Source organism: Mobula birostris, chromosome 4 (genome assembly GCF_030028105.1).
Source record: "Mobula birostris isolate sMobBir1 chromosome 4, sMobBir1.hap1, whole genome shotgun sequence".
NCBI classification, from domain to species: Eukaryota; Metazoa; Chordata; class Chondrichthyes; order Myliobatiformes; family Myliobatidae; genus Mobula; species Mobula birostris.
The window spans coordinates 93699033-93727014 of record NC_092373.1 but is presented as its reverse complement, the minus strand read 5'-3'; the positions used below and the strand labels follow the sequence as shown (position 1 = coordinate 93727014).

The window sequence follows — 27982 nt, the reverse complement described above, 5'->3', positions numbered from 1 at the left end:
GATATATTTATTGAAGGCAAATTCCACCTGCAGTGCAATCTTTTCAAAGCAGGTAGAATCTGTGCTGTGTTTCTGTGTTACTGTTGTTTCTTCAATTCCAGAGCAGAGAAAGGCTGAGACCACAGATCATCGCCGTGTTCGGTGCCTTCACACATTTTAATTTTCCTTTTTTAAGAAAATCTCTTCTGTGCTGAAGTTACCGAGAGAGAGAGGTGCTGCCGATCGCTATGGTCATTCTGAGAGTGGTATGGAATTGCATTATTATTTTATTGATCTAAATTTGCTACTGATCTGAGAGAAATCTGGTAACAGCAACATGGGAGATAATTTCTTTCTGTTGTGAAAAGCCATCGTGATTTTTCCCTGGATAGGGACTTTTATGCCTCATGCTGCCTGCCAGAGGGGAAGATTTGGTTTTGTTTGTTGTGAACCTGTACAATATTAAACATAGAGTCAGGAGATGGCCAGAAACAGGCTCTATATGGCCCACCAGGTCTACACCATCATTTACACTATCCTACACTAGCCCATTTTAATCCCGTCATTCTGATCAATTCCCCTCAGATTCAGCCGCTCACCAACTTACAGTCGCCAGTTAGACTAACAACTCTCATGTTTTTGAGCATCTCAGGGAAACCCACACACTCACGGGGAGTACGTACGAACTCCGCACAGACAGAGCCGGAGATCGGGACCGAGCTCAGATATCTGGAGCTGTGAAGCAGCAGCTCTGCCAACCATGCCCCTGAGCTGCCTCTGAATCACTTTCAAAGACTCTTTACAACGTGTTCTCAGTAATATTATTATTAATTTTTATTGATTTGCACAGTTTGTCTTCTTTTGCACACTGGTCAGTCTTTGTTCATCTATAGTTTTTCATAAATTCTGTTGTAATTCTTTTTTTCCAGTAAATGACTGCAAAAAAAAATTGTTGCTAGTGTACGGTAACAGATTTTGAACTTTGAACTTTGAATCTCCCCTTAACCTCTGCTCCAAAGGAAAGAGCTCAGGGTTTCCCGCCATTGACGTCCCTCAGCCCTGGACGTATTACTGTAAATCTGCACCCTGCATCCCACCCCCAAAGCTCTGAAGCCCACAAATTGGGTGTCAGGCACTGCATACACGGACCATGGCCTAACCCTTGACTGATAATGGTTTAGCACAATGTCCTGGCTTTTGAAGTCTGTCAAGCCAAGAATTCTCAATGCTCCTTTCATTAACTAATCCAGTCCCTGTCAAACGTGAGTGTATGTGACTGCCATGTCTGCTCGAGGGTGGCACAGTGCGCAGCTGGTAGAGCCACTGCTCCAGAGACCCTGGTTCAATCCTGACCTTGCGAGCTGTCTGTGTGGAGTTTGCATGGTCTCCCTGCTTTACATGAGCACACTCTGCATTTGTATCATTGTGTTCCCATTGCGCCCTTGCAAAGTGTTTTGCTCTTTGGTTTTATACTCAGTCTGTCTGCACTCTCTGTTACCCCCTACCTATTGCACCACTACCAAAGGCCCTTCAGATTTTTGCTACCACCCTGTCATTGGAATTAATCTAACCTGGGTAGGAAATGAATAGCTGGTAGATTGGAGAGCTCATGGTAAAACATACGTACATAGTGAAATATCCACTGAAAGGGCACTGGAAACAAATTGGAGTTGTGTGCCGCTAATAGTCAGAATCCAAGTTGAAGCAGAGAGTGAACAGAATAAAGGAAGCAGGACTGAGTGAGTAGTGATGTGTTCTTGGCAAGTAATGATGAGCGACGCAGAGTGTATTGACAGAAAGCTCACCATACAGTCCTTTAACTGAGGGGCTGGGCTTCCAGCTTCAATCCAACCCCTGTCCCGTCTCTCCTCCAATCTCTCGTTCCCTGTCTCCTGTCTTCTCTCTCCTCCAATCCCCTGTCTTCTCTCTCCTCCAATCCCATCCCCTCTCTCCTCCAATCCCTTGTCCCATCTCTCCTCCAATCCCTTGTTCCCTGTCTCCTGTCTTCTCTCTCCTCCAATCCCCTGTCCCCCTCTCCTCCAATCCCTTGTTCCCTGTCTCCTGTCTTCTCTCTCCTCCAATCCCCTGTCTTCTCTCTCCTCCAATCCCCTGTCCTCTCTCTCCTCCAATCCCTCGTCCCGTCTCTCCTCCAATCCCCTGTCCCTTCTCTCCTCCAATCCCTCATCCCCTGTCTCCTGTCCCCTCTCTCCTCCAATCCCCTGTCCCCTCTCTCCTCCAATCCCTCGTCCCCTGTCTCCTGTCCCCTCTCTCCTCCAATCTCCTGTCTCCTCTCTCCTCCAATCCCCTGTCCCCTCTCTCCTCCAATCCCCTGTCCCCTCTCTCCTCCAATCCCTCGTCCCCTGTCTCCTGTCCCCTCTCTCCTCCAATCTCCTGTCTCCTCTCTCCTCCAATCCCCTGTCCCCTCTCTCCTCCAATCCCTCATCCCCTGTCTCCTGTCTTCTCTCTCCTCCAATCCCGTCTCCTGTCTTCTCTCTCCTCCAATCCCCTGTCCCCTCTCTCCTCCAAAACCCTGTTCCCCCACTCTCCTTCAGTCCCTCTCTTCATCCCCTGTCCTCTCAACCTTCTCCAATCCTCCATCTACCCCCACCGATCCTCAGACTTCTCTCCCTCTCTGACCTTCTCTCTCTGTCCTCTTTCTTTCTTTACCCTGCTCCCTTCTAACCTTGCCCTCTGACCCTCATCCTCACCCTCTGTCCTTTGCCGGAGGCCAGTAATACATCAAATCCCAGCTCACTGTGACTCAAACTGCATTTGCAGCCATCATCCTATTAGTGCAAATGTTCCAGTGCGCCAACCAAAAAATCATCTGTAGGCAGGTCCAACAGGCAGCAAACATTTGTTGGTCTTGATTGTAAAGAGGTGGGACTTTCAGAAAAGGGAGACTTTGCTACAATTGTATGGGGTGCTGGTGAGGTCGCACCTGGTCACATTAGTCTTGTCCTCTTATCCTAGGAAAGGTTATAGAACATTGAAGGCTGTCTGAAGGAATGTGTCACCAGACTAATTCCTGGAATGAGAGGTTGTTCAGTCAAGAGAGGCTGGACAATTTGAGTATATGTTCCTCAGTGTTTAGAAGAAAGAGTGGTGTTCTTATTTAAACATATACAATGGTTTGACAGGGTTGATGTTCATGTTTTCACCAGTTGGAGGGTTACAATAAGGGGACATAGTTACTGAGATACTAGAGATGTCTGCTCTCAGAGGGTAGTGAATCTCTGGAATTCTCTGTCCCAAGGATCCTGGAGGCCGGAGAGGTAAATATTTGAAATATTGAGGGATTGAGGGTTTTGGGGAACTGTTGCAGAAGAAGAGTTGAGACCAACAGAGATCAGCCATGATCATATTGAATGGCGGGTAGTCTCAAAGGGCCGAGTGGTCTACTCCCGTTCCTGTTTTTTTTTGTGTTGTGTACTGACTGGGAACCCCCTTGGCTTCCTCCCACTCCATCAAACAAGTCCTGTGAAATCCCCACCTATTGACATAAACAAGACCGCTGCTGTGCAGGGACAAGCCCACAGTGGTTTCTCCCCACTTGTATCATCAAGATTGAGTTAAACCTCGCTTCTTCCTTAAGTCTGTTGATATTTTAGGGTGTTTTATGTTGTTTTCCAGTGCTTTAATATTAGTGTGAACAAGAGGTTACTGGAACCCTCTTGTCATCTCCAGGAATCAGAGAAACAGGCCCTTCGGCCCACTGAGTCCACACTAGCCATCAGCCACGGACTTACACCAGTTCTACACTAATCCCATTTTTTATTCTCCCCACATTTCTACAAGCTGCTGCAGATTCTACAGCTCGCCCACACACTTGGGACAATTTTCAGTGGCCAATTACCCCACCGACCTACACACTTTTGCAATGTGGGAGGAAATTAGAGAAACTGGCGGAGGTCCACAGTCACAGGGAGAGTGTACAAACTCCACCCAGACAGCACCCAAAGTCAGGAATGAGCCCAGATCTCTGGTGCTGTGAGGCCGTGGCCCATAGAAGGAGCGGTTTACTATCCAGTTTTAAGCTTCATGTCTGTGGTTTGTGTGGTGACTAAGAATTATTGTCAGTGCATCGGCCCAAATTGTGAATCAATCAGGCCACAGAATTTCCAACTGTCCAATCAGACCTCACCTTGCAGGGAGGCACCTGTCCTGCTGTCCTATCTGGTCTCATGTTGCAGGCTGCGGTGTTCAGGGACTTTACCTCACCCGTCACCCCAGCAGCACAGTCGCACAACACTTTACAGTACAGGCACCCTGGTTCAATGAGCAGTGATACCTGTGAGGAGTTTGTATGTTCTCCCTGTGACCGTATGCATTTACTCCCACAGTCCAAAGACGTACCGGTTGGTAGGTTAATTGGTTATTGTAAATTGTCCTGTGATTATGCTAGGATTAAATCAGGGGACTGACAGGCAGTGTGGCTCGAAGGGCTAGAAGGGCCTATTCCGTGCTGTATCTCAATAAGTAAATAAATATACTGTATATAAAGTACTGGGATAAACATCATCATGTTGTGTTTGTGTTCCTGAAGTGGAAGTTGACAAATAGGAAGACATTATCTCACTCCTTCTCACCTGCAGTCTCTTGTGTCCTTGTCACCGTGTATCTCTCACCAAGGAGGGCAGTAGAGGGTGGGGTAAAGTCCCTGGACACCGCGACCTGTAACATGAGACCTGATAGGACAGCTGAGGATGGGTGCCTCCCTGCAAAGTGAGGCCTGATTGGACAGTTGCTTCAAACGGTGGGGGGCACCTGTGACTGCGTCAGAGGGAGTGACGCTCCACCATCATCCTCACCACAGATAGCCAAGGTGAGCACTGGGTGCAGGGCCATCATCCACATCTGCTCCACATCCCGGCAGTCGCATCCCCTTTCGAAAGCTGCAGGTGCTGGAAATCTGAAAACAAAACAGAAAATGCTGGAAGCATTTAGGAGGTCAGGCAGTATCTGTGGAGAGTTCATGTTTTGGGTTGAGCCAAAGTGTTACTCTGCCCACTGCCTGACCCACCGAGTGTTTCTAACACTCTCTGCCTTTGTTACCTAAGCCACATTCCGAGACTCGGTCTATGTCGTCATTCTCCCCATTGATAAAACAGTAACCCTGTGATGGTTGACCCTGTTCCAGCTGAAGGCTGTAATCGAAGCCTGCAGTGTTTTATATTGGATGGACAGGCATTTGATTTATCAGTAGGAGCTACCAGCAGCAGTGAATTCTAGGTGTGTGTTCAGCTCACTGTGTATCAGGTATTTAACAGCTCTGTCCCACAGAGCTGATCTGTGTCTCGGGCTGTGTGTAACACTGGGTTCTATTTGCAGGGCGATCATGTGTGGCTCCAGACGAACAGGGGAGAGTTCAGTGTGCCTATTGGGGCAGAGGTGAAGCGGACCGACTCCAGCAAGATCCTGTTGCTGGATGATGATGGCAAGGTCAGTGTCCAACCCACTCTTCACACCCTTGCCAGATGATTGCTACCTCTTCACAGAGAGGCATGTCTCGCTCATGTCTCCTCAGGGCCCAAACCCAGGGTTGGAACTGTGATCTCAAGAGAGTTTACAGTGTCCCTCTTCATTGACAATTGCTGAAAATCAGTGATTATCTCCACCCTCTGGTCCTTACCCTCCAACTGTCCCGTTAACAACCCCACTGCCCCATCACCAACCTCTTGCCCAAGCACTCTCCCCAAACAGACTTCCAGACTATATCTTTTCCCCCTTACTACCCCAACTGGAGCGTGTAAATCCAAAACATCAACTGATGATTTCCTTTTGCAGATGCTGCCTGACCCACTGAGTTCCTCCACCAGTTTGTTGCTCCAGATTCCCAAGCAACCCTCCTCGCCGGCAGAGAGCCCTCCCCGCAAGATTTTCTCTCTCTCGTCTCATGATCAGACTATACTCTTCATTGCTGCCATCATCTTTCCCTCCACTCCCCCACCCAACCATAATGCTCTGCCCAACCAGCCCCACCCCTTACAACCTCTGCGTCCACAATCATGTCTCAGGTATGTAGATCCTCACACATTGGGGGTGGGGTGTTGGTTTGCATGAAGGGGGGGTTATATTTTAAAAAGTCGAACCGCATAACTTGAATCTCATGCACCGCACGTTGCCTCTGGCCTCGGTGTACGTAACACCCACGGGTGCTGAGCAGGGAGTGAGACTGATGAGGGTGTTGTGTTGGGTTTAGGAGCTGTGGATCGGCGCAGCGGACAAACACCGAGTAGAGCTGATGCACCCCAGCTTGCTGACGGAAGTGGACGACATGATCCAAATTGAGGATCTGAAGGAAGCTGGGATGTTACGGAACCTCTTCATCCGATATCGGAAGAATGTCATTTACGTAAGGCACTCGGCCAAGGGGTTAACAGAGTCACTGGAAGTGTATGGGGCTTGAGAAGACTGGTTAGCTCAGAGTACCCACAACGGTCAGAAATAGCCCCAGCTTCATCTCAACTTCATCATACACAATGCAAATTGGTCCTTCGGCTCAACCAGTCCAGGTCAACCAAGATTCCCCTCTCATCTAGTCCCATTTGGCCCCAAATGGCCCGTATCCCTCTAGACCTTACCTATCCATATACCTGTCTTTTAAGTACTCCTCTGGCAGCTCATTCCATATAGATACCACCCTTTCTAAGCACTGTTTAATTGTGATCAGGACTTTGCCTCTGCCAACCTTTCAGGCAGTGAGTTCCACATTCCACCCTGTTCGAGAGGAAAATAGTTTTCTCAGCTCCCCTTTGATCCTCTAACTATGTTAAAGCTACACCTGATGGCCTTTAACTCTTTGTCCTAGAGAGCCAGCCTTTCCTAATTCCTCTGCTTGAGCTCCTCACAACCCAAGGAAGTGGGATCAAGCCTCGGCCACATGGCCTCTCAAACCTGCCCGACCGCTCATTATGATCATGTCTGATACATGACTCCTGACTTCAACTCCTCAGGTAGTTCCCCATAGTCCCCATTCCTCTGATCTTTTAAAAATTATCTACCTCTGCCTTAAATACTTCTAACAATTTAGCCTCCACACCCTCTGGGGCAGAGAGTTCCAGAGATTAATATCTTCCATTTTTATCTTGTAACTACATTCCCTCCTTCATGACTGTCCTTCAACAGACAAGATTACAGTATGGTTAATCTGCTTTATATTCCATGCCTTGGTTCATAAAGGTAAGGACCGCCCCTACTAAATTATTCCAGCACATTGCTTTGTGCTCCAGATTCCAGCATTTTGTATCTCCTATACGTATTCTGTTTGCCATTTAGCAACCTGTCTTGCTACCTCTAACATTTTGACTGGCTTGTCACATGGGACTTTGTCAAAAGAGTTGTTAAAATCCCTGTAGAACACATGCAGCACACCGTCCTCGTTGGCCCTCCTTGTTACCTCCTTCAAGCATTCAGGCAAAATATGCAGACAGAATCTTCCTCTTCACTTATCCCTGGCTTATAGCATCCTGTAGGAATAGGTTCGTATTAAAGTTAAACTAACTCCTCAGTTTTTTTTCCTTTTCTTGAATTATAACAATGTTAGTCTTCAGTCAATGCCATTGCTCCTGTTGTAGAACGTCATGTAGAATCTGAGGCAGTGAAGATTTTGGATGCCTTTAATGAGCAATCTCTGCTGTGCATTCAGGCACCATTTGTTGTGTGGTCCAAGCACAGGTGTGTCCCATCCTGACCTCTTGTGCATTCCTGATATTGCAGGAGCTCTTTTGGCTTCCTTTTACAACCAAACATGTCACAAGCAGCTCCTGTTACAGATGAGTCTGTTACAGGTGGCTCCTGCTACAGGAGGACCTGCACAGGCGGCTTCTGTTACAGGCGAGCAGGTGGTTCCTGTTACTGGTGAGTACATTAGATACAGTTCCTGTCCGAAACAGCTCCAGGCAGATGATAGTTGGTGTTGGCGTGTTCATTATGGGCTGTCTCTGGGCACAAGGAGATTCCTATTGGCTAGCATTACTGTGACGTGCCAGTATAAAAGCCTGTGTCCATTCGCCACTGATAGGAACTGTATTGTGGGTAGTGATGCTATGTCAGAATGTCCACGTCTTTGTCTCACACAGACCTACACCGGCTCCATCCTGGTGGCTCTGAACCCTTACCAGCAGCTCCCAATTTACAACATGGAGCAGATCAGCCTGTACACCAACAGGCGGATTGGAGAGCTGCCACCTCACATCTTCGCCATCGCCGATAACTGCTATTTGAACATGAAGAAGACCAACAAGGACCAGTGCTGTATCATCAGGTGAGGGAAGGGCTTCACTTGCCAGAGGCCCAAACTTCTTTGGTGATGAGGTTGGGTCCAACTTTATGAGAAATGGGTGGTGAATCAGTAGCATAGACTCATTGGGCCAAAGTGCTGGATCTGTCCATGACACCGCACCACAGAACACTCACCTGGAATTGATGAGGTCAGGCAAGTTCAGGTCTCCTGGGTCTGGCAATCGCTCACTCCGAATGTAGCTGAATAAACAATCCATTCGTGCAGGTTCTATATCTGGGCAGCACAGTGGTGCAGCAGGTAGACCCACTACATCACAGCACCAGAGACCCTGGTTCCATCCTGACCTTGGGTGTTGTCTGAATGGAGATTGTACGCTTCCCCCGTGTTCATGTGGGTTGTGGGTCTCTGGTTTCCTCGCGCATCCCAACAGCACGAGGGTTAGTGGGTTAATTGTCCCTAGTGTGTAGGTGAGAGGGTGAATGTGAGAGAGATTGATGGTAATGTGAGGGGGAAAAGAATGAAATCAGTGCAGGATTAGTGTCAATGGATGGTTGATGGTCAGTACGGGCTGTGGGACAAGTCGTAATTGGTTTATTATTGTCATACATGCCAATATACAGTGAAAAACTTTATTTTGCATGCCATCCATCAGACCATTCCAACTGTATGGCAGGGTAGTATAAAGGAAAAACAAAATAAAATGCAGAACATAGCATTACAGAGAAAATGGGGTGCAGACAGACAATAAGGTTCCAAGGCCACATCAAAGTAGATCGTGAGGTTAAGAGTTCATCTATATTATACAAGAATTTCCTTCTGGAGTCTTATAACAGTGGGATCGAAGCTGTCCTTGATCCTTCAAGCTTTTGTATCATCTGCCCAATGGGAAAAAGGAGAAGAGAGAATGTGCAGAAGGTGGGGTCTTGATTATGTTGGCTGCTTCCCAAGGCTGCAGGAAGTAAAAGTGGAGTCCATGGAGGAGGTTGAGGACTGGCTGTGTCCACAAAGCTTTGCATTTTCTTGCAGTCACATGTGGAGCAGTTGCCATACCAAGCTGTAATGTACCCGAATAGGATGCTTTCTATAGTACATTGATTAAAGATTGCTGAGGGTTAATGGGGACATGCCAGATTTCTTTAGTCTCCTGAAGAAGCAGAGGTGCTGGTGTGCTTTCTTGGCCATAGCTTCTAGGTGGTGGGACCTTGGTGACATTTTCACCAAGGAACTTGAAGATCTCAACCATCTCCACCACAGCACCGTTGATGTGTACAGGGGCTATGTGCACTGCATCCCTTCCTGAAGTCAAGGACCAGCTCTAATGTTTTGCAGATATTGACACCATGCCTCTGGGCTCTCCATATCCTTGCTGTACTCCGACTCATTTGGCCCACTCCAGTGGTATCATCTGCAAACTCGCAGGTGGAGCTGGAGCAGAATCTGGTCACGCAGTTCGAAGCGTCCAGGAAATAGAGTAGGTGCTGAGGATGCAGCCCTCCAGGAGTTCTGTATCAAGGATCTGAGGATGCAGCCCTCCAGGAGTCCTGTATCAAGGATGCAGCCCTCCAGGAGTCCTGTATTGAGGATCTGAGGATGCAGCCCTCCAGGAGTCCGGTATCGAGGATGCAGCCCTCCAGGAGTCCTGAATCGAGGATGCAGCCCTCCAGGAGTCCTGTATCGATGATGCAGCCCTCCAGAAGTCCTGTATCGAGGATGCAGCCCTCCAGGAGTCCTGTATCGAGGATGCAGCCCTCCAGGAGTCCTGTATCGAGGATGCAGCCCTCCAGGAGCCCTGTATCGAGGATGCAGCCCTCCAGGAGTCCTGTATCGAGGATGCAGCCCTCCAGGAGTCCTGTATCGAGGATGCAGCCCTCCAGGAGTCCTGAATCGAGGATGCAGCCCTCCAGGAGTCCTGTATCGAGGATCAGCAGTTACAAGTTCCTGGGTGTCAACATCTCTGAAGATCTATCCTCTGCCCAACGTATTGATGCAGTTACAAAGAAGGCACAGCAGTGGCTCTATTTGATTAGAAGTTTGAGGAGATTGGGTATGTCACCAAATTTCTAGCAATGTACCACAGAGAGATTTCTAACTGGTTGCATCACCATATGGTGTGGAGGGGTCACTGTATGGGATTGAAAAATGCTAGAGAGAGTTGCGAACTCAGTATGCTCCATCCAGGGCACTAGCATCCCCATCATCTTCAAATGGGGATGCTTCAAAAAGGCAGTGTCCATCATTAAGGATCCCCATCACCCAGAACATGTACTTCGCATTGCTACCATCGGGTAGGAGGGACAGGAGCTTGAAGGCACACACTCAATGCTTTAGGAACAGCTTCTTCCCCTACTCTTTCATATTTCTGAGCAGACAATGAACCACCCCATGAGGAACTGATGAATGTGTGTGTGTGTAAAATAGCAAGCAGTGTTCATGGGTTGGTTTATTGTCGGTTCAGAAACATGATGGCAGATAGTTTTCTGTATTGCGCTGTACTGCTGCCACAACATATGCCAGTGATGGTAAACCAGGTTCTGATTCTGGTGATGGAGGTGTTGCTGCGTTTTCTTACTGATTGCAGTTTGTTCACCAGTTGCAGAGAGAAACGCTAGGTCCTAAGTCTACGATTTTGGAGATGAATTTGTTTAGAATTATGTATTGGTGTTGGAGTTGCAGTCTACTTCTATAAATCTGTAATGCCACCAGTTCCTTTAGTTGCAGCCACAATGTATTGGTAGTATAATGACATAAGTTGTGATCATCTGTTACCTCTATTCCACATTCAGTACCCCACCATCAAAATTCTTATCCTTGTCAGTAAGCTGTTGTTTTGCTCATGCTTTCCTCTATCAGACACTTCCCCCATCCTTCTATTACAGTCCTCACGTTGAATCTCTTCAGCTCTCGAGATGTTCACTTGGATTTCCCAGTCTGTGCTATTTAATTCCTAGTGCAATCTTGATTCAAATCATTGCATGCAATAAAAATGATCTACTGGGGCAGAGAGGTCCCCAGTGTCCTGGCTGATACCATAGAGTCAGAGAGTCAGTGTCCTGGCCTATACCATAGAGTCAGAGAGTCAGTGTCCTGGCCTGTACCAGAGAGTCAGTGTCCTGGCCTATCCCAGCGAATCAGTGTCCTGGCCTATCCCATAGAGTCAGAGAGTCAGTGTCCTGGCCTATCCCATAGAGTCAGAGAGTCAGTGTCCTGGCCTATCCCATAGAGTCAGAGAGTCAGTGTCCTGGCCTATATCATAGAGTCAGAGAGTGAACAACACAGAAACAGGCTTTCTGTCTCCATGTTGACCATTCAGTACCCATTCACACTAATGCCTTTGCAGTTCTTCTATGCCTTAAGTGCTTGTCCAGTTGATTTTTAAATGTTGTAAGGATCTTCAAATCCACCAACTTCCCAGGCAGCATATTCCAGACTACAAAAACACTTTCTGGGGGAAGAACCCTCCAACAATCCCCTCTAAACCCCTTAACCCTTACCCCTTACTCAGATCTTATCTTTAGGCGCCTCTTCTCCCTTGGAGGGTCAGACACCCTGAGCCGATAGGCTGGTCCTGGACTTATTTCCTGGCATAATTTACATATTACTATTTAATGATTTATGGTTTCATTACTATTTATTATTTATGGAGCAACTGTAACGGAAATCCAAGAAGAGGGAAATGTGCCTCCCTCTTCTTCCTATCTATTCCTCTCACAATTGTGTTCACCTCTATCAGGACCTCCTCTGCTCCTGGGAAATCAAAGTCAGTCTGTCCAGCCTCTTCTCAAGATGCAATCCTTCCACCTCAGGTGGATCTCCTTGGCACCCTTGCCAGTGTAATTGTATACTTTTATATCATTTTATCATATTGTGGAAGATTTTGCTGTAAATTCTCTGAGATTCTACATTAATTTCTCCACTAATTAATTCTGAAGACAATTTATTAGCTTTGAATTGGCACAGTGTTGTCTCCTGATTGACTTTGCTTAGGTACAAAGCCCTCAGTCTGTATGTGGCTGCAGAGCGGAGGGGTAAGACTGGTGTCATAGGGCTAGAAACTCCTCTGCCAGTTTGCTAGAAGGACTCTGTTACCCCCCAGACAGATACAGTACCAAAACAGACCCTTCAGCCCATTGAATCAACCACCCATTTCCACTATTCATATTTTATTCTACCTACATTCCCCTCAACCCTACCTCCCAACCCAGATTCCAGCACTCACCCACACAATAGGGGCAATCTACCTGACAACCCACATGTCCTTTTAATGGGGGAGGAAATGCACACAGTGCAAGCTCCACGTCGGCAGCGCTTGAGGTCAGGATTGAACCCATGTCTCAGGAGCTGAGGGTCAGCTGCTCTACCCATACACCACAGTGCCAGAATGGCAGTGACCTACTGAAGAGAAGCTACCATGGGCAGCACATACCTGGCTGGGAGAGATCTCACAGGATCACGGAGTGCGTCATTGATTACATCAACTTCTGTGTGGACTGCAATGTTCCGACGAGAACTGTCCTTTGTTTTTCAAATAACAAGCCATGGGTAACAAAGGACATTAAGGACATCCTGAACACTAAAAAGAGGGCGTTTAGAGATGGAAATAGGGAGGAGCTGAGGGCAATACAGAGGGTCCTGAAAGCCAGGATCAGGGAGGCTAAAGACAGGTACAGGAGGAAGCTTGAGTGGAAACTCCAGCAGAACAACATGAGAGAGGTCTGGAGGGGGATGAGGACCATCACTGGGTTCCGGCAAACTAGCAACAGAGGAGCTGAAGGCAGCGTGGTCAGGGCCAACAAACTTAACCTGTTCTTTAACAGATTTGACATTATGGCCCCCACATGAGTCATCTGTTGTCTGCCCCCAACCAACACATATTCCATTCTCCCCTCCTACCCCTCCTCACAGTCCCCCATACTGCTCTCATGAATATACCCCTTCCCCACACGGTGGGCTTCACAGCTGAACAGGTGAGAAGACAGCTGAAACGTCTCAACCCAGGCAAGGCTGCAGGACTGGATGGTGTCAGTACCAGGGTGCTCAAAGCCTGTGCCCCTCAGCTATGTGGAGTACTTCGCCATGTCTTCAACCTGAGCCTGAGGCTCCAGAGGGTTCCTGTGCTGTGGAAGACATCCTGCCTCGTCCCTGTGCCAAAGACGCCGCGCCCCAGCGGCCTCAATGACTACAGACCGGTGGCATTGACCTCCCACATCATGAAGACCCTGGAGAGACTTGTTCTGGAGCTGCTCCGGCCTATGGTCGGGCCACACTTAGTTCCCCTCCAGTTTGCCTACCAGCCCCGACTCGGAGTTGAGGATGCCATCGTCTACCTGCTGAACCGTGTCTACGCCCACCTGGACAAGCCAGCAAGCACTGTGAGGGTCATGTTTTTTGACTTCTCCAGTGCGTTCAACACCATCCGCCCTGCTCTGCTGGGGGAGAAGCTGACAGCGATGCAGGTGGATACTTTCCTGGTGTCATGGATTCTTGATTACCTGACTGGCAGACCACAGTACGTGTGCTTGCAACAGTGTGTGTCCAACAGAGTGATCAGCAGCACTGGGGCTCCACAGCGGACTGTCTTGTCTCCCTTTCTCTTCACCATTTACACCTCGGACTTCAACTACTGCACAGAGTCTTGTCATCTTCAGAAGTTTTCTGATGACTCTGCCATAGTTGGATGCATCAGCAAGGGAGATGAGGCTGAGTACAGGGCTACGGTAGGAAACTTTGACACATGGTGTGAGCAGAATTATCTGCAGCTTAATGTGAAAAAGACTAAGGAGCTGGTGGTAGACCTGAGGAGAGCTAAGGTACCGGTGACCCCTGTTTCCATCCGGGGGTCAGGGTGGACATGGTGGAGGATTACAAATACCTGGGGATATGAATTGACAATAAACTGGACTGGTCGAAGAACACTGAGGCTGTCTACAAGAAGGGTCAGAGCTGTCTCTATTTCCTGAGGAGACTGAGGTCTTTTAACATCTGTCAGATGATGCTGAGGATGTTCTACGAGTCTGTGGTGGCCAGTGCTATCATGTTTGCTGTTGTGTGCTGGGGCAGCAGGCTGAGGGTAGCAGACACCTCCAGAATCAACAAACTCATTCGTAAGGCCAGTGATGTTGTGGGAATGGAACTGGACTCTCTGACAGTGGTGTCTGAAAAGAGGATGCTGTCCAAGTCGCATGCCATCTTGGACAATGTCTCCCATCCACTACATAATGTACTGGTTGGGCACAGGAGTACATTCAGCCAGAGACTCATTCCACCGAGATGCAGCACAGAGCATCATAGGAAGTCATTCCTGCCTGTACTTTACAACTTCTCCCTTGGAGGGTCAGACACCCTGAGCCGATAGGCTGGTCCTGGACTTATTTCCTGGCATAATTTACATATTACTATTTAATGATTTATGGTTTCATTACTATTTATTATTTATGGAGCAACTGTAACGGAAATCCAATTTCCCCCGGGATCAATAAAGTATGACTATGACAAGACTATGTATTGAACATAAGAAACAGGAGCAGAAGTCGGCCACCTGGACCATCAAGCCTGCTCCGCCATTCAGTAAGGTCATAGCTGATCTGGCTGAGGACTCAGCTCCACCCACCTGCCTTTTCCCAGAACCCTCAATTCCTCCAGCTATGCAAAATTCTATCTAACTGTTTCTTAAATATATTTAATGAGGTGGCCTCTACTGCTTCCCTGGGGAGAGCATTGGATGGTCCTATGGGCAATAGAAACATAGAAACATAGAAAATAGGTGCAGGAGTAGGCCATTCGGCCTTTCGAGCCTGCACCACCATTTATTATGATCATGGCTGATCATCCAACTCAGAACCCCGCCCCAGCCTTCCCTCCATACCCCCTGATCCCCGTAGCCACAAGGGCCATATCTAACTCCCTCTTAAATATAGCCAATGAACTGGCCTCAACTGTTTCCTGTGGCAGAGAATTCCACAGATTCACCACTCTCTGTGTGAAGAAGTTTTTCCTAATCTCAGTCCTAAAAGGCTTCCCCTCTATCCTCAAACTGTGACCCCTCGTTCTGGACTTCCCCAACATCGGGAACAATCTTCCTGCATCTAGCCTGTCCAATCCCTTTAGGATCTTATACGTTTCAATCAGATCCCGCCTCAATCTTCTAAATTCCAACGAGTACAAGCCCAGTTCATCCAGTCTTTCTTCATATGAAAGTCCTGCCATCCCAGGAATCAATCTGGTGAACCTTCTTTGTCCTCCCTCTATGGCAAGGATGTCTTTCCTCAGATTAGGGGACCAAAATTGCACACAATACTCCAGGTGTGGTCTCACCAAGGCCTTGTACAACTGCAGTAGTACCTCCCTGCTCCTGTACTCGAATCCTCTCGCTATAAATGCCAGCATACCATTCGCCTTTTTCACCACCTGCTGTACCTGCATGCCCACTTTCAATGACTGGTGTATAATGACACCCAGGTCTCGTTGCACCTCCCCTTTTCCTAATCGGCCACCATTCAGATAATAATCTGTTTTCCTATTTTTGCCACCAAAGTGGATAACTTCACATTTATCCACATTAAATTGCATCTGCCATGAATTTGCCCACTCACCCAACCTACCCAAGTCACCCTGCATCCTCTTAGCATCCTCCTCACAGCTAACACTGCCACCCAGCTTCGTGTCATCCGCAAACTTGGAGATGCTGCATTTAATTCCCTCATCCAAGTCATTAATATATATTGTAAACAATAGATTGAAGCAGGTTTCATAGTGTACAGAACTTTGCAATAAATGAAGTGTTGTTAATTACAGCGGAGAGTCGGGGGCAGGGAAGACAGAAAGCACAAAGCTGATCCTGAAATTCCTGGCTGCAATCAGTGGACGGCACCAATGGATCGAACAGCAGGTCCTGGAGGCAAACCCGATTCTGGAGGGTAAACCTTACGTGAAGAAACCATAGTCAAGTTAAAGGATGTGTATGTGTGTGAGTGAGTGTATCTGTGTGTGTGCATATATCATGTGTGTGTGTCTGTGAGACAGAGCCTGTTCCCTGGTGTGTGACTAGATTCTCTGATACCGTCCCACCAACATGTGTCGAACCGCTACCATACCCAACCTGACTGAGGTAAACATCTCGAACTGTTACCATACCCAACCTGACTGACGTAAACATCTCGAACTGTTACCATACCCAACCTGACTGACGTAAACATCTCGAACTGTTACCATACCCAACCTGACTGACGTAAACATCTCGAACTGTTACCATACCCAACCTGACTGACGTAAACATCTCAAACCGTTACCATAACCAACCTGACTGACGTAAACATCTCAAACCGTTACCATACCCAACCTGACTGAGGTAAACATCTCAAACCATTACCATACCCAACCTGACTGAGGTAAACACCTCTGATACCGTCCCACCAGCATGTGTCGAACCGCTACCATACCCAACCTGACTGAGGTAAACATCTCTGACACCGTCCCACCGGCATGTGTCGAACCGCTACTATACCCAACCTGACTGAGGTAAACATCTCGAACCGTTACCATACCCAACCTGACTGAGGTAAATACCTCTGATACGGTCCCACCGGCATGTGTCGAACCATTACCATACCCAACCTGACTGAGGTAAACATCTCTGATACCGTCCCACCAGCATGTGTCAAACTATTACCATACCCAACCTGACTGAGGTAAACGTCTCTGACGCTGTTTCTACATTTTTCATCCTCAGCCTTTGGAAATGCAAAAACTGTGAAAAATGACAACTCGAGTCGCTTTGGGAAGTACATTGACATTTTCTTCAGTGGAGACGGGATGATAGAAGGGGCAAAGATTGAGCAGTACTTGCTTGAGAAATCCCGAGTGTGTCAACAGGTAAGGGTAAGAGTTGTAGTCCTCCTCTGGATGAGCACGGAGAGGCTCCCACATCACCAAGGGCCAATTCTTCACCGTGATCAGCAGTGTGGTTAGTGACACTTGCTCGACCAGTGAGACCATGTCAAAGATTCTGCAGCCCCACCTTGGCCCAACACAACTGCATCCCATCACATAGGAGCAGAGGATTTGGTGACAGCAGATCAGTGTGAGACACATTCACGATGTGTCAGTAATGATCCACATGTAGTCTATCAAATGCAAGGGCACGTCTTCCACATGAAGCTGCATTTAAAGAAAATTTATCCCTTTCAAAGGTGGAAGGAGCAGTATATTGGATATTTTACAACATTGATGCTTTAAGACAGGGCCCCACAACCACTACTGAGAGGAAGGGGCTGAGGGTGATGTCACGTCACAGTGCCTCTCTCCCACTGATCTGCACCCTTTCTCCACATTTCTGCATTCTCCTCCTGTTTCCAACCATGTTCAGGGCTCAGAGCAGCTTTCACCATCCCAGTTCCCTGGGTGGTTCCACTATCCGGAGCTGTACCATTAACCACAGCTAAAAGACTCTCTACTCAAAGCATGGAGGGGGTGGTGTAACTGCTGGACCTTCAGCTTGGTCACACATGGTAGCTGTGTGCCATTTTAAGATCAGTGCAGATCCACACGTCTGATCTCCTAGATGTTCTAGTCCTCAGTCAGCAACTACTCTGCAAGCAGGGAGGCTGAATGAAGCAGGAGAGCTGGTTCACACACGCATGAGCGCTCTGCTTATTTAACAGAAGACCTGGGGCTGCGGTGTTTCACAGAAGAGCTAACCCGGTGCCAGAGACCTGGGTTCAGTGCTGACCTCTGTGTGGACAGAACTGATGCTCCAGTTTTCAACCATGTCCCGAAGATGTGCAAGCTGCCAAGTTAAACTTTGTTGTTTAGGGTGACTGGTAGAACATGGTGGGGGGGGGGGAGGGAAATGGGATTTGTATTGGATTATAGTAAATGTTTACTTGATATCAGCATGGACTCGATGGGCTGAATGTCCTGTTTCTGTATTGTAAGACATTTGATCCATTAGTCCTGACCGCAGTGGCGAGTTCACTGGCAGAGGCTCAGGGAAGAACAAAGTCATCTGCTTGTCCCTCTTTGTCTGGATTGTCCTCCCCTCCTTAAGGCTACCTTCCTCTGCCTTACAGTCTCTTGACCCAAAATATCGACTCTCCTTTTCCCCCACAAGCTCTGCCTGGCCCACTGACTCCCAGCAGTTTGCTATTCACTCCAGATTTCAGCATCAGCAGTGTCCTGGGATTTTACATACAGTCGATACTACTGAGCTCCTGGGTTGGTGTTGGGTGAAATGAACACTTGCTTAGGGAGGCTGAAACAACCTAACCGCTTGGTGAGGAAGTGACCTGTTCTCTCAGTAGATGAGTGCTGAGTCAGCACTGTGCTGTGGCTGCTACTCAATTATCCACTTTGCCACTTCTCTCTTTGTTGTTCTGTGCTCCATCCAGGCTCCAGATGAGAGGAACTACCACATATTCTACAGTCTGCTGGTGGGCCTGAACACGGAGAAGAAGAAACTCCTCAGTTTGGGCACGGCACATGAATTTGACTATCTCACCATGGTGAGTTGCTGCATCAGTAAGCAGCCAGCTGTTGTTCCAACCTATAGAGCCATTTGTGAGTTTGTGCCGTACATATAAGATGGAAAATTGGCCTTGCTTCTCCATCCAATGTTTATTCATAAGATCTTAAGCTCTGTGAAGAAACAAGATTTGATTAGCATGAAGTGCTATGGAACAGAATAGCAGACTGGCTTGTAGTGGGCTGGAAGTAATGGGCTGATTCAGAATTGCCGTCGCGACACCAGACTTGCTCTTTTGTTTCTAAAGAAAAGCTGTATTGTGTAAAATAATATACTGGAAGGTTGAAATCTCTATACACTGTAAAAGCAAGCAGTAATGACTGTCTCATAAAAACACAGCCCCTCCATCCACAGCTGGCACTGAGCTGCTTTTTATAACGTCACAAGGGGACAAAATTGCTGAAAGAGATGCAAAAAAATACAAGACCAGATACTTGGGTCATTAGATCAGAACTATTTCCAGAAGCTTTTTATTCAAAATTTCCAGCATCTGCAGTGCCTTGTGATTACATTTGATTTAACTAATCTCACATTGCTTTGTGGTTTAAATAGGCTGCTGTGAATTGCCCCGGTGTAAAATCTGGCGGGGGGAGAATTATGGGGAGAATAAAATGGGATTGAGATACACAGCTGATGGTCAGCATGGATTTAGTGGGATGTAACTTCAAACAAGGAAGAACTCTACAGATGCTAGTAATCTGAAATGAGAATAGAAAATGTTAGAAATACTTAGCGGGTTAAGCAACATCTGGTTGATGAGCTTTGTAGGCTGTGTGCCTTGTGTGGCACTAATAAGAAATGCATTGAATGAAACATACAGTATGTTCACAACACTTAGAATAGAACGTCTATAGAGAGTCTATATGAAGCACTGATAAGCAGGACCATAGTAGTCTTTTCTCCAAGATCAGGGAGTCCAAACCTAGGTTTAGGGTGAAAGGGAAAAGATTTAAGAGGGAGCTGAGGGACACCTTTTTCATGCAGAGAATGCTGAGTATATGAACGAGCTGCCAGAGGAAGTAGTTGAGACAGTTACATTGAAGATGAACAAGGAGGGGAGGGATACGGGCTGAGATGAGTAGGGTGGTTGGCTGAAGGGCCTGTATGTATGTGTGTTGTATTCTTCTATGTCTCTGATTCATACAGCCACCAAAACAAGCATGTTGGCCCACTAAATCCATGCTGACCATCAACCATGTACACTAATTCTCTCCATAACTCCCCCAAGATTTTACACCAGGGGCAATTTGCAGAAGCTTACTAACCTACCAGCCAGTGCCTTTTGGAATTTGGGAGGAAACCAGAGCACCTACACTTGGAACTAGAGAGACCCACAGTGTCATAAAGAGAGTATGCAAACTGCACACAATACCGGATATCAGGACTGAACCTGGATCGCTGGAACCACCTGCACTACCTCTGCCACCACAGGTGAAAGCAGTGGTTGACTGGAGTTAGTCGGGAGGTGGTAAATGGTAGCAATTCTCAGTCAAAGTTATGGTAATATGGTTATTATTTAGGACAATCACATTCAGTATCCACAAAGTGTGATGTTTTCCTGCAGGGTAACTGTACAAGCTGTGTTGGGCAAGATGATGCAGAACATTACGCTGATGTTTGCTCAGCTATGAAAATCCTGACGTTTTCAGATAAAGACCAATGGGAAATTAACAAACTACTGGCTGCAATTCTGCACCTGGGTAACCTTAAGTTTCAAGGTATGAACAAACAGGAGAGTGTGGCAGGCAAGGCCACTGGTTGGTAAGATGATTGAGTAGACTTAATCATGTGGTCATTTTGACTGTATCCTGTGGGCTGTGGGATACTGGGAATATGGGAACACCAGGAAATAGAAGTGGGAGTAGACCACTTAGCTCCTCAACCCTTCAATATGATCAGGACTGATTGACCTCATCTCCTTCTTTGTCCCAATTCTGCAGAGCTTACAATTCCCTGATCTTTCAAGAAATGATCCACTGCCATCATAAAGCATTCTAATGATCTGACCTCCACCATTCTTCAGGGCAGAGAATTCCAGAAATCTCTACATACCTCAGTTTTAAATGACTAGCCCCTACGTCCCCTTGTCCAAGACTCTTCCACCAGTGAAAACATCTCAACCTCTACCCTGCAAGCCCCCTCAGGATTTTGCCTGTCTCAATAAGTCAATCCGTCTTCTAAACTCTGAAGAATACAAACCCAAACTATCCAACCACTCTGGATCGAACAACTCCCTCATCCCAGGAATTAACCTGATGAATCTTCTTTGAACTGGCTCTGATGTTATATCTTTGTGTAGGTAATGAAACCGGGACCAAAACTGTATACAGCACTCCAGGTGCTGCCTCTCTGTACAGTTGCAACAAAACCTCCCTATTTTTAAACTCCAAGCACTTCACCATAAAGGCCAAATGATGTTTCCCATCTTAACTGCTTGGTGGTCTTGCCTGCTGACTTTTTTTTGTCACTTGTGTACTTAAGTCTCCCTGAACCTCACTTACCTGCGGCCTCTCTACCTTTAGATAATAATCTGCTTTTTGCAGAATTGCAGTCTCAACACAGATTTCTTTCCAGCTATTTTTGTCAGAGGAAGGACTTTTTTCAGTAATGGGTGTTATTGCAGCCTCAGAGTAACATCCTCTATTGTATGGTTGTTGCACTTCCACTTTTCATGGTAACAAACCATGCAGTCTCTTACTGAAACAATTTAATAGCAACAACTGTATTTTCTCTTTATATTCTTTTTAAACATACACCAATACAGTATAAGACGCCCAGGCAGAGGAAGAAAGATTTTTCATCAGCCCAGCTCCCCCAGCTAACAGTACTTTCTGTTTCCAACTGCTCAGTGTTTGGCTCTACACTGGCTCCAAGCTTCTAACGTGTACAATTTAGGAGCTTTGACCTTCCATCTCCAGCTTCTGATGCTCTCATTAAGTGCATTTCATTTCAGACCCCTGAAGTCCAATGAACTCCCTGAATACTGACAGCCTGTTTATATCTCCACTGCATGAAGCAGAGTGGGTTTCTGCTCTCCTCTCTGACTTAACAGCCCACAGTTTTCGGATCACCCGAGCTTCCCTTCTTCACTACAGGTGCTGGATTCTGGACCAACAAACAATCTGCAGGGATAGCTCAGTCCTGATTCAGGGTTTGATCTGAAACCTCAGTAGATGACACTCAGCTGCTGAGTTCTTCAGCAAAATGTTTGTTGTATCACTGTACACTGTCACCTTTAACCTCTCCCCTATTCCTTCCTAAACCATGAGTGACTCACGCTGAGACTATTTAGTTAACAGCCTCTACCAATTATTCCTTCCTTTCAAAGTTCAAAGTAAATTTATTATCAAAGTACATATATGTTAGCAGATTTTGAGATTCATTTTCTTTGTGGTCATTCAGAGCAAATACAAGGAAACACAATAGAATCAATGAAAACCTGCACCCAACAAGACTGACAAATAACCAAATGCAAAATATAACTGTGCAAATTACAAAAAGAAAGAAATAATAATAAATAACTAAACAATAAATATCGAGAACCTGGGATGAAGAGTCCTTGAAAGTGAGTCCAGAGGTTGTGGGAACAGTTCAGTGTTGGGCTGGGCTGAGTGAAGTTAATCCTCTTTGGTTCAAGAGCCTGGTGGTTGAGGGGTAATAACTGTCCCTCAACCAGGTGGTGAAGGTCCTGAGACTCCTGTGCCTTCTTCCTGGTGGTTGAGGAGCAATAACTGTTCCTGAACCTGGTGGTGTGGGTCCTGAGACTCCTGTACCTCCTTCCTGGTGGTTGAGGAGCAATAACTGTTCCTGAACCTGGTGGTGTGGGTCCTGAGACTCCTGTACCTTCTTCCTGATGGCAACAGTGAGAAGGAAGCATGGCCTGGATGGTGGGGGTCCTTGATGATGGATGCTGCTTTCCAGCGACAGCACCCCGTATAGATGTGCTCAGCGGTGGGGAAGGCGTTACCTGTGATCTCCCTTCTCAGTTCTGGTTCTCTTAGCCCTGCAATTAAAGCCTCCCCTAAGCTCACCTTGTGGAGGCCCTGAGCTCATCGGTTTCTCAAGCTTTCCTCCCATGTCCTCTCAGGCCTTCCTTTCAACTCTCCCTGGCTAAGTAACATGTAGGTTATTGAAGCATATCAGAATTAATGTGGTTTAACCGGGTAAATGCTGGGAGGGTATTTCACCTTACTGTACACTGTTAGAAGTTTGGTCTCTGAATAAAGTGTGCAACGTGGATGAGTTTCTTCTCATATAAAGCTTCCTTGTGAAATGGCAGACTGCTTTTGTTCTTAGCACCTATGGTCTTTTGAACATAACCTGCTCCCTAAACCCAGCCCCACTAACTACTTGGTTGCCCAGCACCTTTTTTCACCCATGTCAGCTGATTTTGTGAATGATTTCTTTTCTTCCTCTCCAAGTCTGCCCTCCACAAAATATCATCTTCTTGACCCATTTGTCCTTGCCAACGTGTACCCTCTGCAGTTCCCAAATGTCACAGGTCGGCAATCCCCAATCTTCATTGCTCCATCTCCTGCTCTGGGATGTAAGTGGTTGGTATAAGGTGTAATCCCATAATGACCTCCCCCTGCCCATCCACCCATTAAAACAGGGTTGACTCCTCTCTATCTGCCTCTCCTGCCGCTTCAGACAGTCTGACCTTGTCCATCCTGTCGTGTTACTTTGGAATTCCCAGGAAACTGTTGCTGACTCCCACCCACCCAACACTTCCATCTTCTGACACTCGGGTGTAAGCTGTTGTCACCTGGCTTGATCTCACCACAGCCCCTACAGCGGCTCACACTGCCGGCAAAAACAACTCTACTTCCAGTCCTCCCCTCCATCTCCAATGGCCACCATACCGGGCAACTCTATAGACCTCCATTAGACCTTCAGACGTACTGCCACCATTGGTTCTGCTCCATCATTGACTGCCTGCTTCTACCCTCACAGCACAGGCTGACCCCACTGTACTGTGCTGAAACCTTTGTTTCTGCCTTTGCCCCCCACCCCGAGCCCATCCGAGCAGCTTCTCACCCTACCCCCTCTCTCAACCCCCTCCTTTACCTCTGTGTCCTGTCACCGTCATCCCACTCAGTTCAACCAGCACTGACCTCAGCTACGTAGGTTTAAACCTCTCGCCTGCTTTCAACCTCCAGTCTCCCTGTCTACTCTGATGTGAGATTGTTGTTGGGACTTCTGTTCATCCCTTCTGTGAGTGACCTAGGCTTGGGAATTGGAAGTTGGTGCTGAATTTTGCAGATTAAAGAACAACAGATGACAAATTAACACAGTACAGAGCATAGACACTTAGAGATGGATGTATGGACAAAGGGTGCAAACGCTAACTTAATCTCAGCGTAAACACGAGGAATTCTGCAGAAGCTGGAAATTCAAGCAACACACATCAAAGTTGCTGGTGAATGCAGCAGGCCAGGCAGCATCTCTAGGAAAAGGTACAGTCGACGTTTCAGGCCGAGACCCTTCGTCATGGGTGCTGAGATCCTTCGTCAGGACTCCTGACGAAGGGTCTCGGCCTGAAACGTCGACTGTACCTCTTCCTAGAGATGCTGCCTGGCCTGCTGCGTTCACCAGCAACTTTGATGTGTGTTGCTTAATTTCAGCGTCACAGGTTTGAAATTCCTTTGTTGATGAAATATGTTTTACCACATGGAAAGGAACTTTATCAAACCCCAGACATTTTTAGCTAAATGCAATCAAGTTCACACTGTGAATTCATCGAAAGGCGTGGGGACCAGAGTCCAGGACTTGGTGTGAGTGACAAACATAAGACCGAGGTGCTTGGACACATGCATTGGTGTCAGGTGATGTTCAATGGGACTTCACTGGCATAAAGTTTGTCTGCAAATCATGTGTGCCTGAAGCAGGTCTTAAGATGTTCTTAAAGGTGAGCTGCCTTTCCTATGGCCCAGTGATCAATATCAGTATTTTCTTGTGGTCAGCCGTCCACCCACACACCCCCAACACAATTTGCTGTGGGTCTCTGGGTCTTCACATCATCAGATCTGAGCTGGAATAACGTCTGTCTTCTATGGGCAAGCCAATTCTGAATCCAAATGGCCGTGGATCCCACACATCTTAATCTTCTGGATTAGCCTCCCATGAAGGACCTTGTCACACCAAGTCCTGGACTCTCGACTCCACGCCTTTCAATGAATTCACAGTGTGAACTTGATTACATTTAGCTAAAAATGTCTGGGTTTTGATAAAATTCATGTAACCCCAACCTAGAAATCCAATCAGGAATTCCAAAAGGACTTCTATTCCGCAAAGATCATAGGGAATATGGAACTCACTCCTCTGCGGAGGGATTAAAGAAGGTAGAGGAATCACAATTAAGTGGAGACTGGACAAATAAATGAGAAAGGAAGAAAGGTCTGCTCTGCCATTAAATAACTGCATTCCCACCTGTCCAAATAACCTCTCACCTTCTCACTTACGTGTCCAAATAACCTCTCACCTTCTCACTTACCTGTCCAAATAACCCCTCACCTTCTCACTTACCAAGAAGTGCTCTGACATTAAATAACTGTTTTCCCACCTGTCCAAATAACCTTTCACCTTCTCACTTATCAAGAAGCCATCTAAAACTGTAAAGAATGCAGGATGGGGAAGAAGAAGCTATTTCCTGGAACTTAACATTTTAAAAGGGGGAAGGTAATACTGAATTTACAGAGAACCTAAGGATGACCACACTTGGAGTACTATGCCCCATGCTCATCTCCATACCTCAGGACAGACTCCTAAACCTCAAAGTTTGAGTAAGAAATCTTGCTGTTTTTGCCTTCAGAAGTGGTGTCTGGAATGGTGATGATGAAAGATTAGGATGCATCATTTCAAGTTACAGGATAACTAGAGGACACGAGGAGGTACCGGTAAAAGGCTGGTGGGGGATTAATGTCATGAAGCTTAAGAAGGGTGCCACACCTCCTCTCATCCAAAGGGCAGGTGGAAATTTAGTTGGGGAGATTTTCCACCATTACAGTGGGATGAGTCGAACCCATTTGTCTCTATTGCACTGTCAGTGAATGTGTTCATTAGATTCTGCCCCATTTTGGTGAAATTTACAACATTGGTTTTATAGTCTGGAGGGTTATCAGAACTGGGCTGAGAAGTGACAGAAGGCGTTCAATCCAGATAAGTGTGAATTAGTTCATTTTGGTAGATCAAATTTGAAGACAGAATACAGTGTAAAAGATAAAACCCTTGGCAGCGTGGAGGATCAGAGAGATCTTGGGGTCCGTGTCCACAGGACATTCAAAGCTACTGCAGAGGTTGACAGTGTTGTTAAGAAGGCATATAGTGTGATGGCCTTAATCAACCATAGGATTGAGTTCAAGAGCTGTGAGGTAATGTTACAGCTATATAGGACCTTGGTTAGACCCCACTTGGAGTACTGTGTCAGTTTTGGTCACATTACTACAGGAAGGATGTGGATACTATAGAGATTGCAGAGGAGATTTACAAGGATGTTGCCTGGATTGGAGAGAATGCATTATGAGAATGGGCTGAGTGAACATGGCCTTTTCTCCTTGGAGTGATGGAGAATGAAAGGTGACCTGATCAAGGTGTATAAGATGATGAGAGGCGTTGATCGTTTGGATAGCCAGAGACTCTTCCCAAGGGCCGAAATGGCTAACATGAGGGGGCATAATTTTAAGGTGCTTGGAAGTAGGTACAGAGGGGATGTCAGAGGTAAGTTTTTCACACAGAGAGTGGTGGGTGTGTGGAATACACTGCTGGCAACGGTAGTAGAGGTGGATACAGTAGGGTCTTTTAAGAGACGCTTAGATAGTTACATGGAGCGTAGAAAAATAGAGGGCTATGTGGTAGGCAAATTCTAGGCAGTTTCTAGAGTAGGTTACATGGTCAGCACAACATTGTGGGCTGAAGGGCCTGTAAGTGCTGTAGATTTCTATGTTTCTATGTTCTATGGTACTAGAAGCATTATATCACCGGGGATCTTGAGGTATCAGAACTCGTGGAGTATCTTTCACAACTCATTGCACCATAAAGCATTTTACAGCCAACATTCTGAACTCAGCAGAAACACCAAGAACCACAAAATAATTTGACAAACCTGGTGAACTCAGTGTTTAGGAACAGAAATTTCACCCACATATGCACACTTGTATTTGTATCATATCACACACAGACACACACACACACACACACACACACACACACACACACACACACACACACACACACACGTGCTTCTCCCACATTCACAAACACAGACACACGCACTGCATTCAATTTACCAGACACATCGATCAGTAACCTTTGGAACTCTAAAACTGGCTTCCATTAGTTTCTCTGCAGCCATGCCCCTCTCACAAGGGAATGAATCCTTAAGTCTCCAGGAAGGAAGGCCTTTTAAAAGCTCTCATGTTATTGTTTTGGAAGATTTATATGTGATTACATGAGAGAGAGCCCATAAGTACAGAGTGCCAGAAATCAGTTTGATCTCAGGAATAACAAGTATAATGTCTTTATGTTTTCAGAGTTCACCATTGACCTCATGTTGTCCTCACTTGTATATTCCTCCACAGCTACAGTCTCTGATAACTTGGATTGCTGCGAGCTTTTGCCTTCAAATCACCTCTCCATGGTAACCAAGTTACTTGAGGTAAGTAAATCGGTCCTTATTAAATACCTGGCGTGGTTTCTTGCAGAACTGAAAAGCCCGTGGGAATAGGCTGATCTCTGTGCCTGTGAGTGAGTAGGAAGATGACCCATTCCTCACGGCACTTTGCGCACCATCTTTGTCCCTGTGGTACTCTGATACCACATCTCTAACTCCCGTGGTGTCTATTGTAATGGCGTCACTGGACTGAGACCGAGGCCTGCGTTTGAGCTGTGCTGCTAAATGTGGTGGAAGAAATGTGGTAAGGGGTGGGAAGTTCAAGGGGGATATTAGAGGAAGGTTTCTTACTCAGAGAGTGGTTGGTGCGTGGAATGCACTGCCTGAGTCAGTGGTGGAGGCAGATACACTAGTGAAGTTTAAGAGACTACTAGACAGGCATATGGAGGAATCTAAGGTGGGGGCTTATATGGGAGGCAGGGTTTGAGGGTTGGCACAACATTGTGGGCCGAAGGGCCTGTACTGTGCTGTACTATTCTACGTTCTATGTAAGAGGGAGTACCGACTGATTCAGACCTGTTTGGCAAACTCCACCCATCCTTCTCACACCCATCCTTCTCACACCCAGCACCTT

General features: G+C 46.8%; 1 protein-coding gene across 1 annotated transcript in view; it reads left to right on the top strand.

The window, feature by feature from the left end:
- The first annotated feature begins 227 nt into the window (after nucleotides 1-227).
- The window catches only part of LOC140197064 (unconventional myosin-VIIa-like), a 262976-nt gene continuing 235221 nt past the window's right edge, over nucleotides 228-27982 (top strand). The window contains exons 1-9 of the mRNA XM_072256983.1: nucleotides 228-245; nucleotides 5311-5421; nucleotides 6182-6334; nucleotides 8061-8245; nucleotides 16016-16137; nucleotides 16950-17092; nucleotides 18607-18720; nucleotides 20305-20458; nucleotides 27317-27393. Coding sequence (XP_072113084.1) covers nucleotides 228-245; nucleotides 5311-5421; nucleotides 6182-6334; nucleotides 8061-8245; nucleotides 16016-16137; nucleotides 16950-17092; nucleotides 18607-18720; nucleotides 20305-20458; nucleotides 27317-27393 — 1077 coding nt within the window. The remainder of the gene's footprint in view (nucleotides 246-5310; nucleotides 5422-6181; nucleotides 6335-8060; nucleotides 8246-16015; nucleotides 16138-16949; nucleotides 17093-18606; nucleotides 18721-20304; nucleotides 20459-27316; nucleotides 27394-27982) is intronic.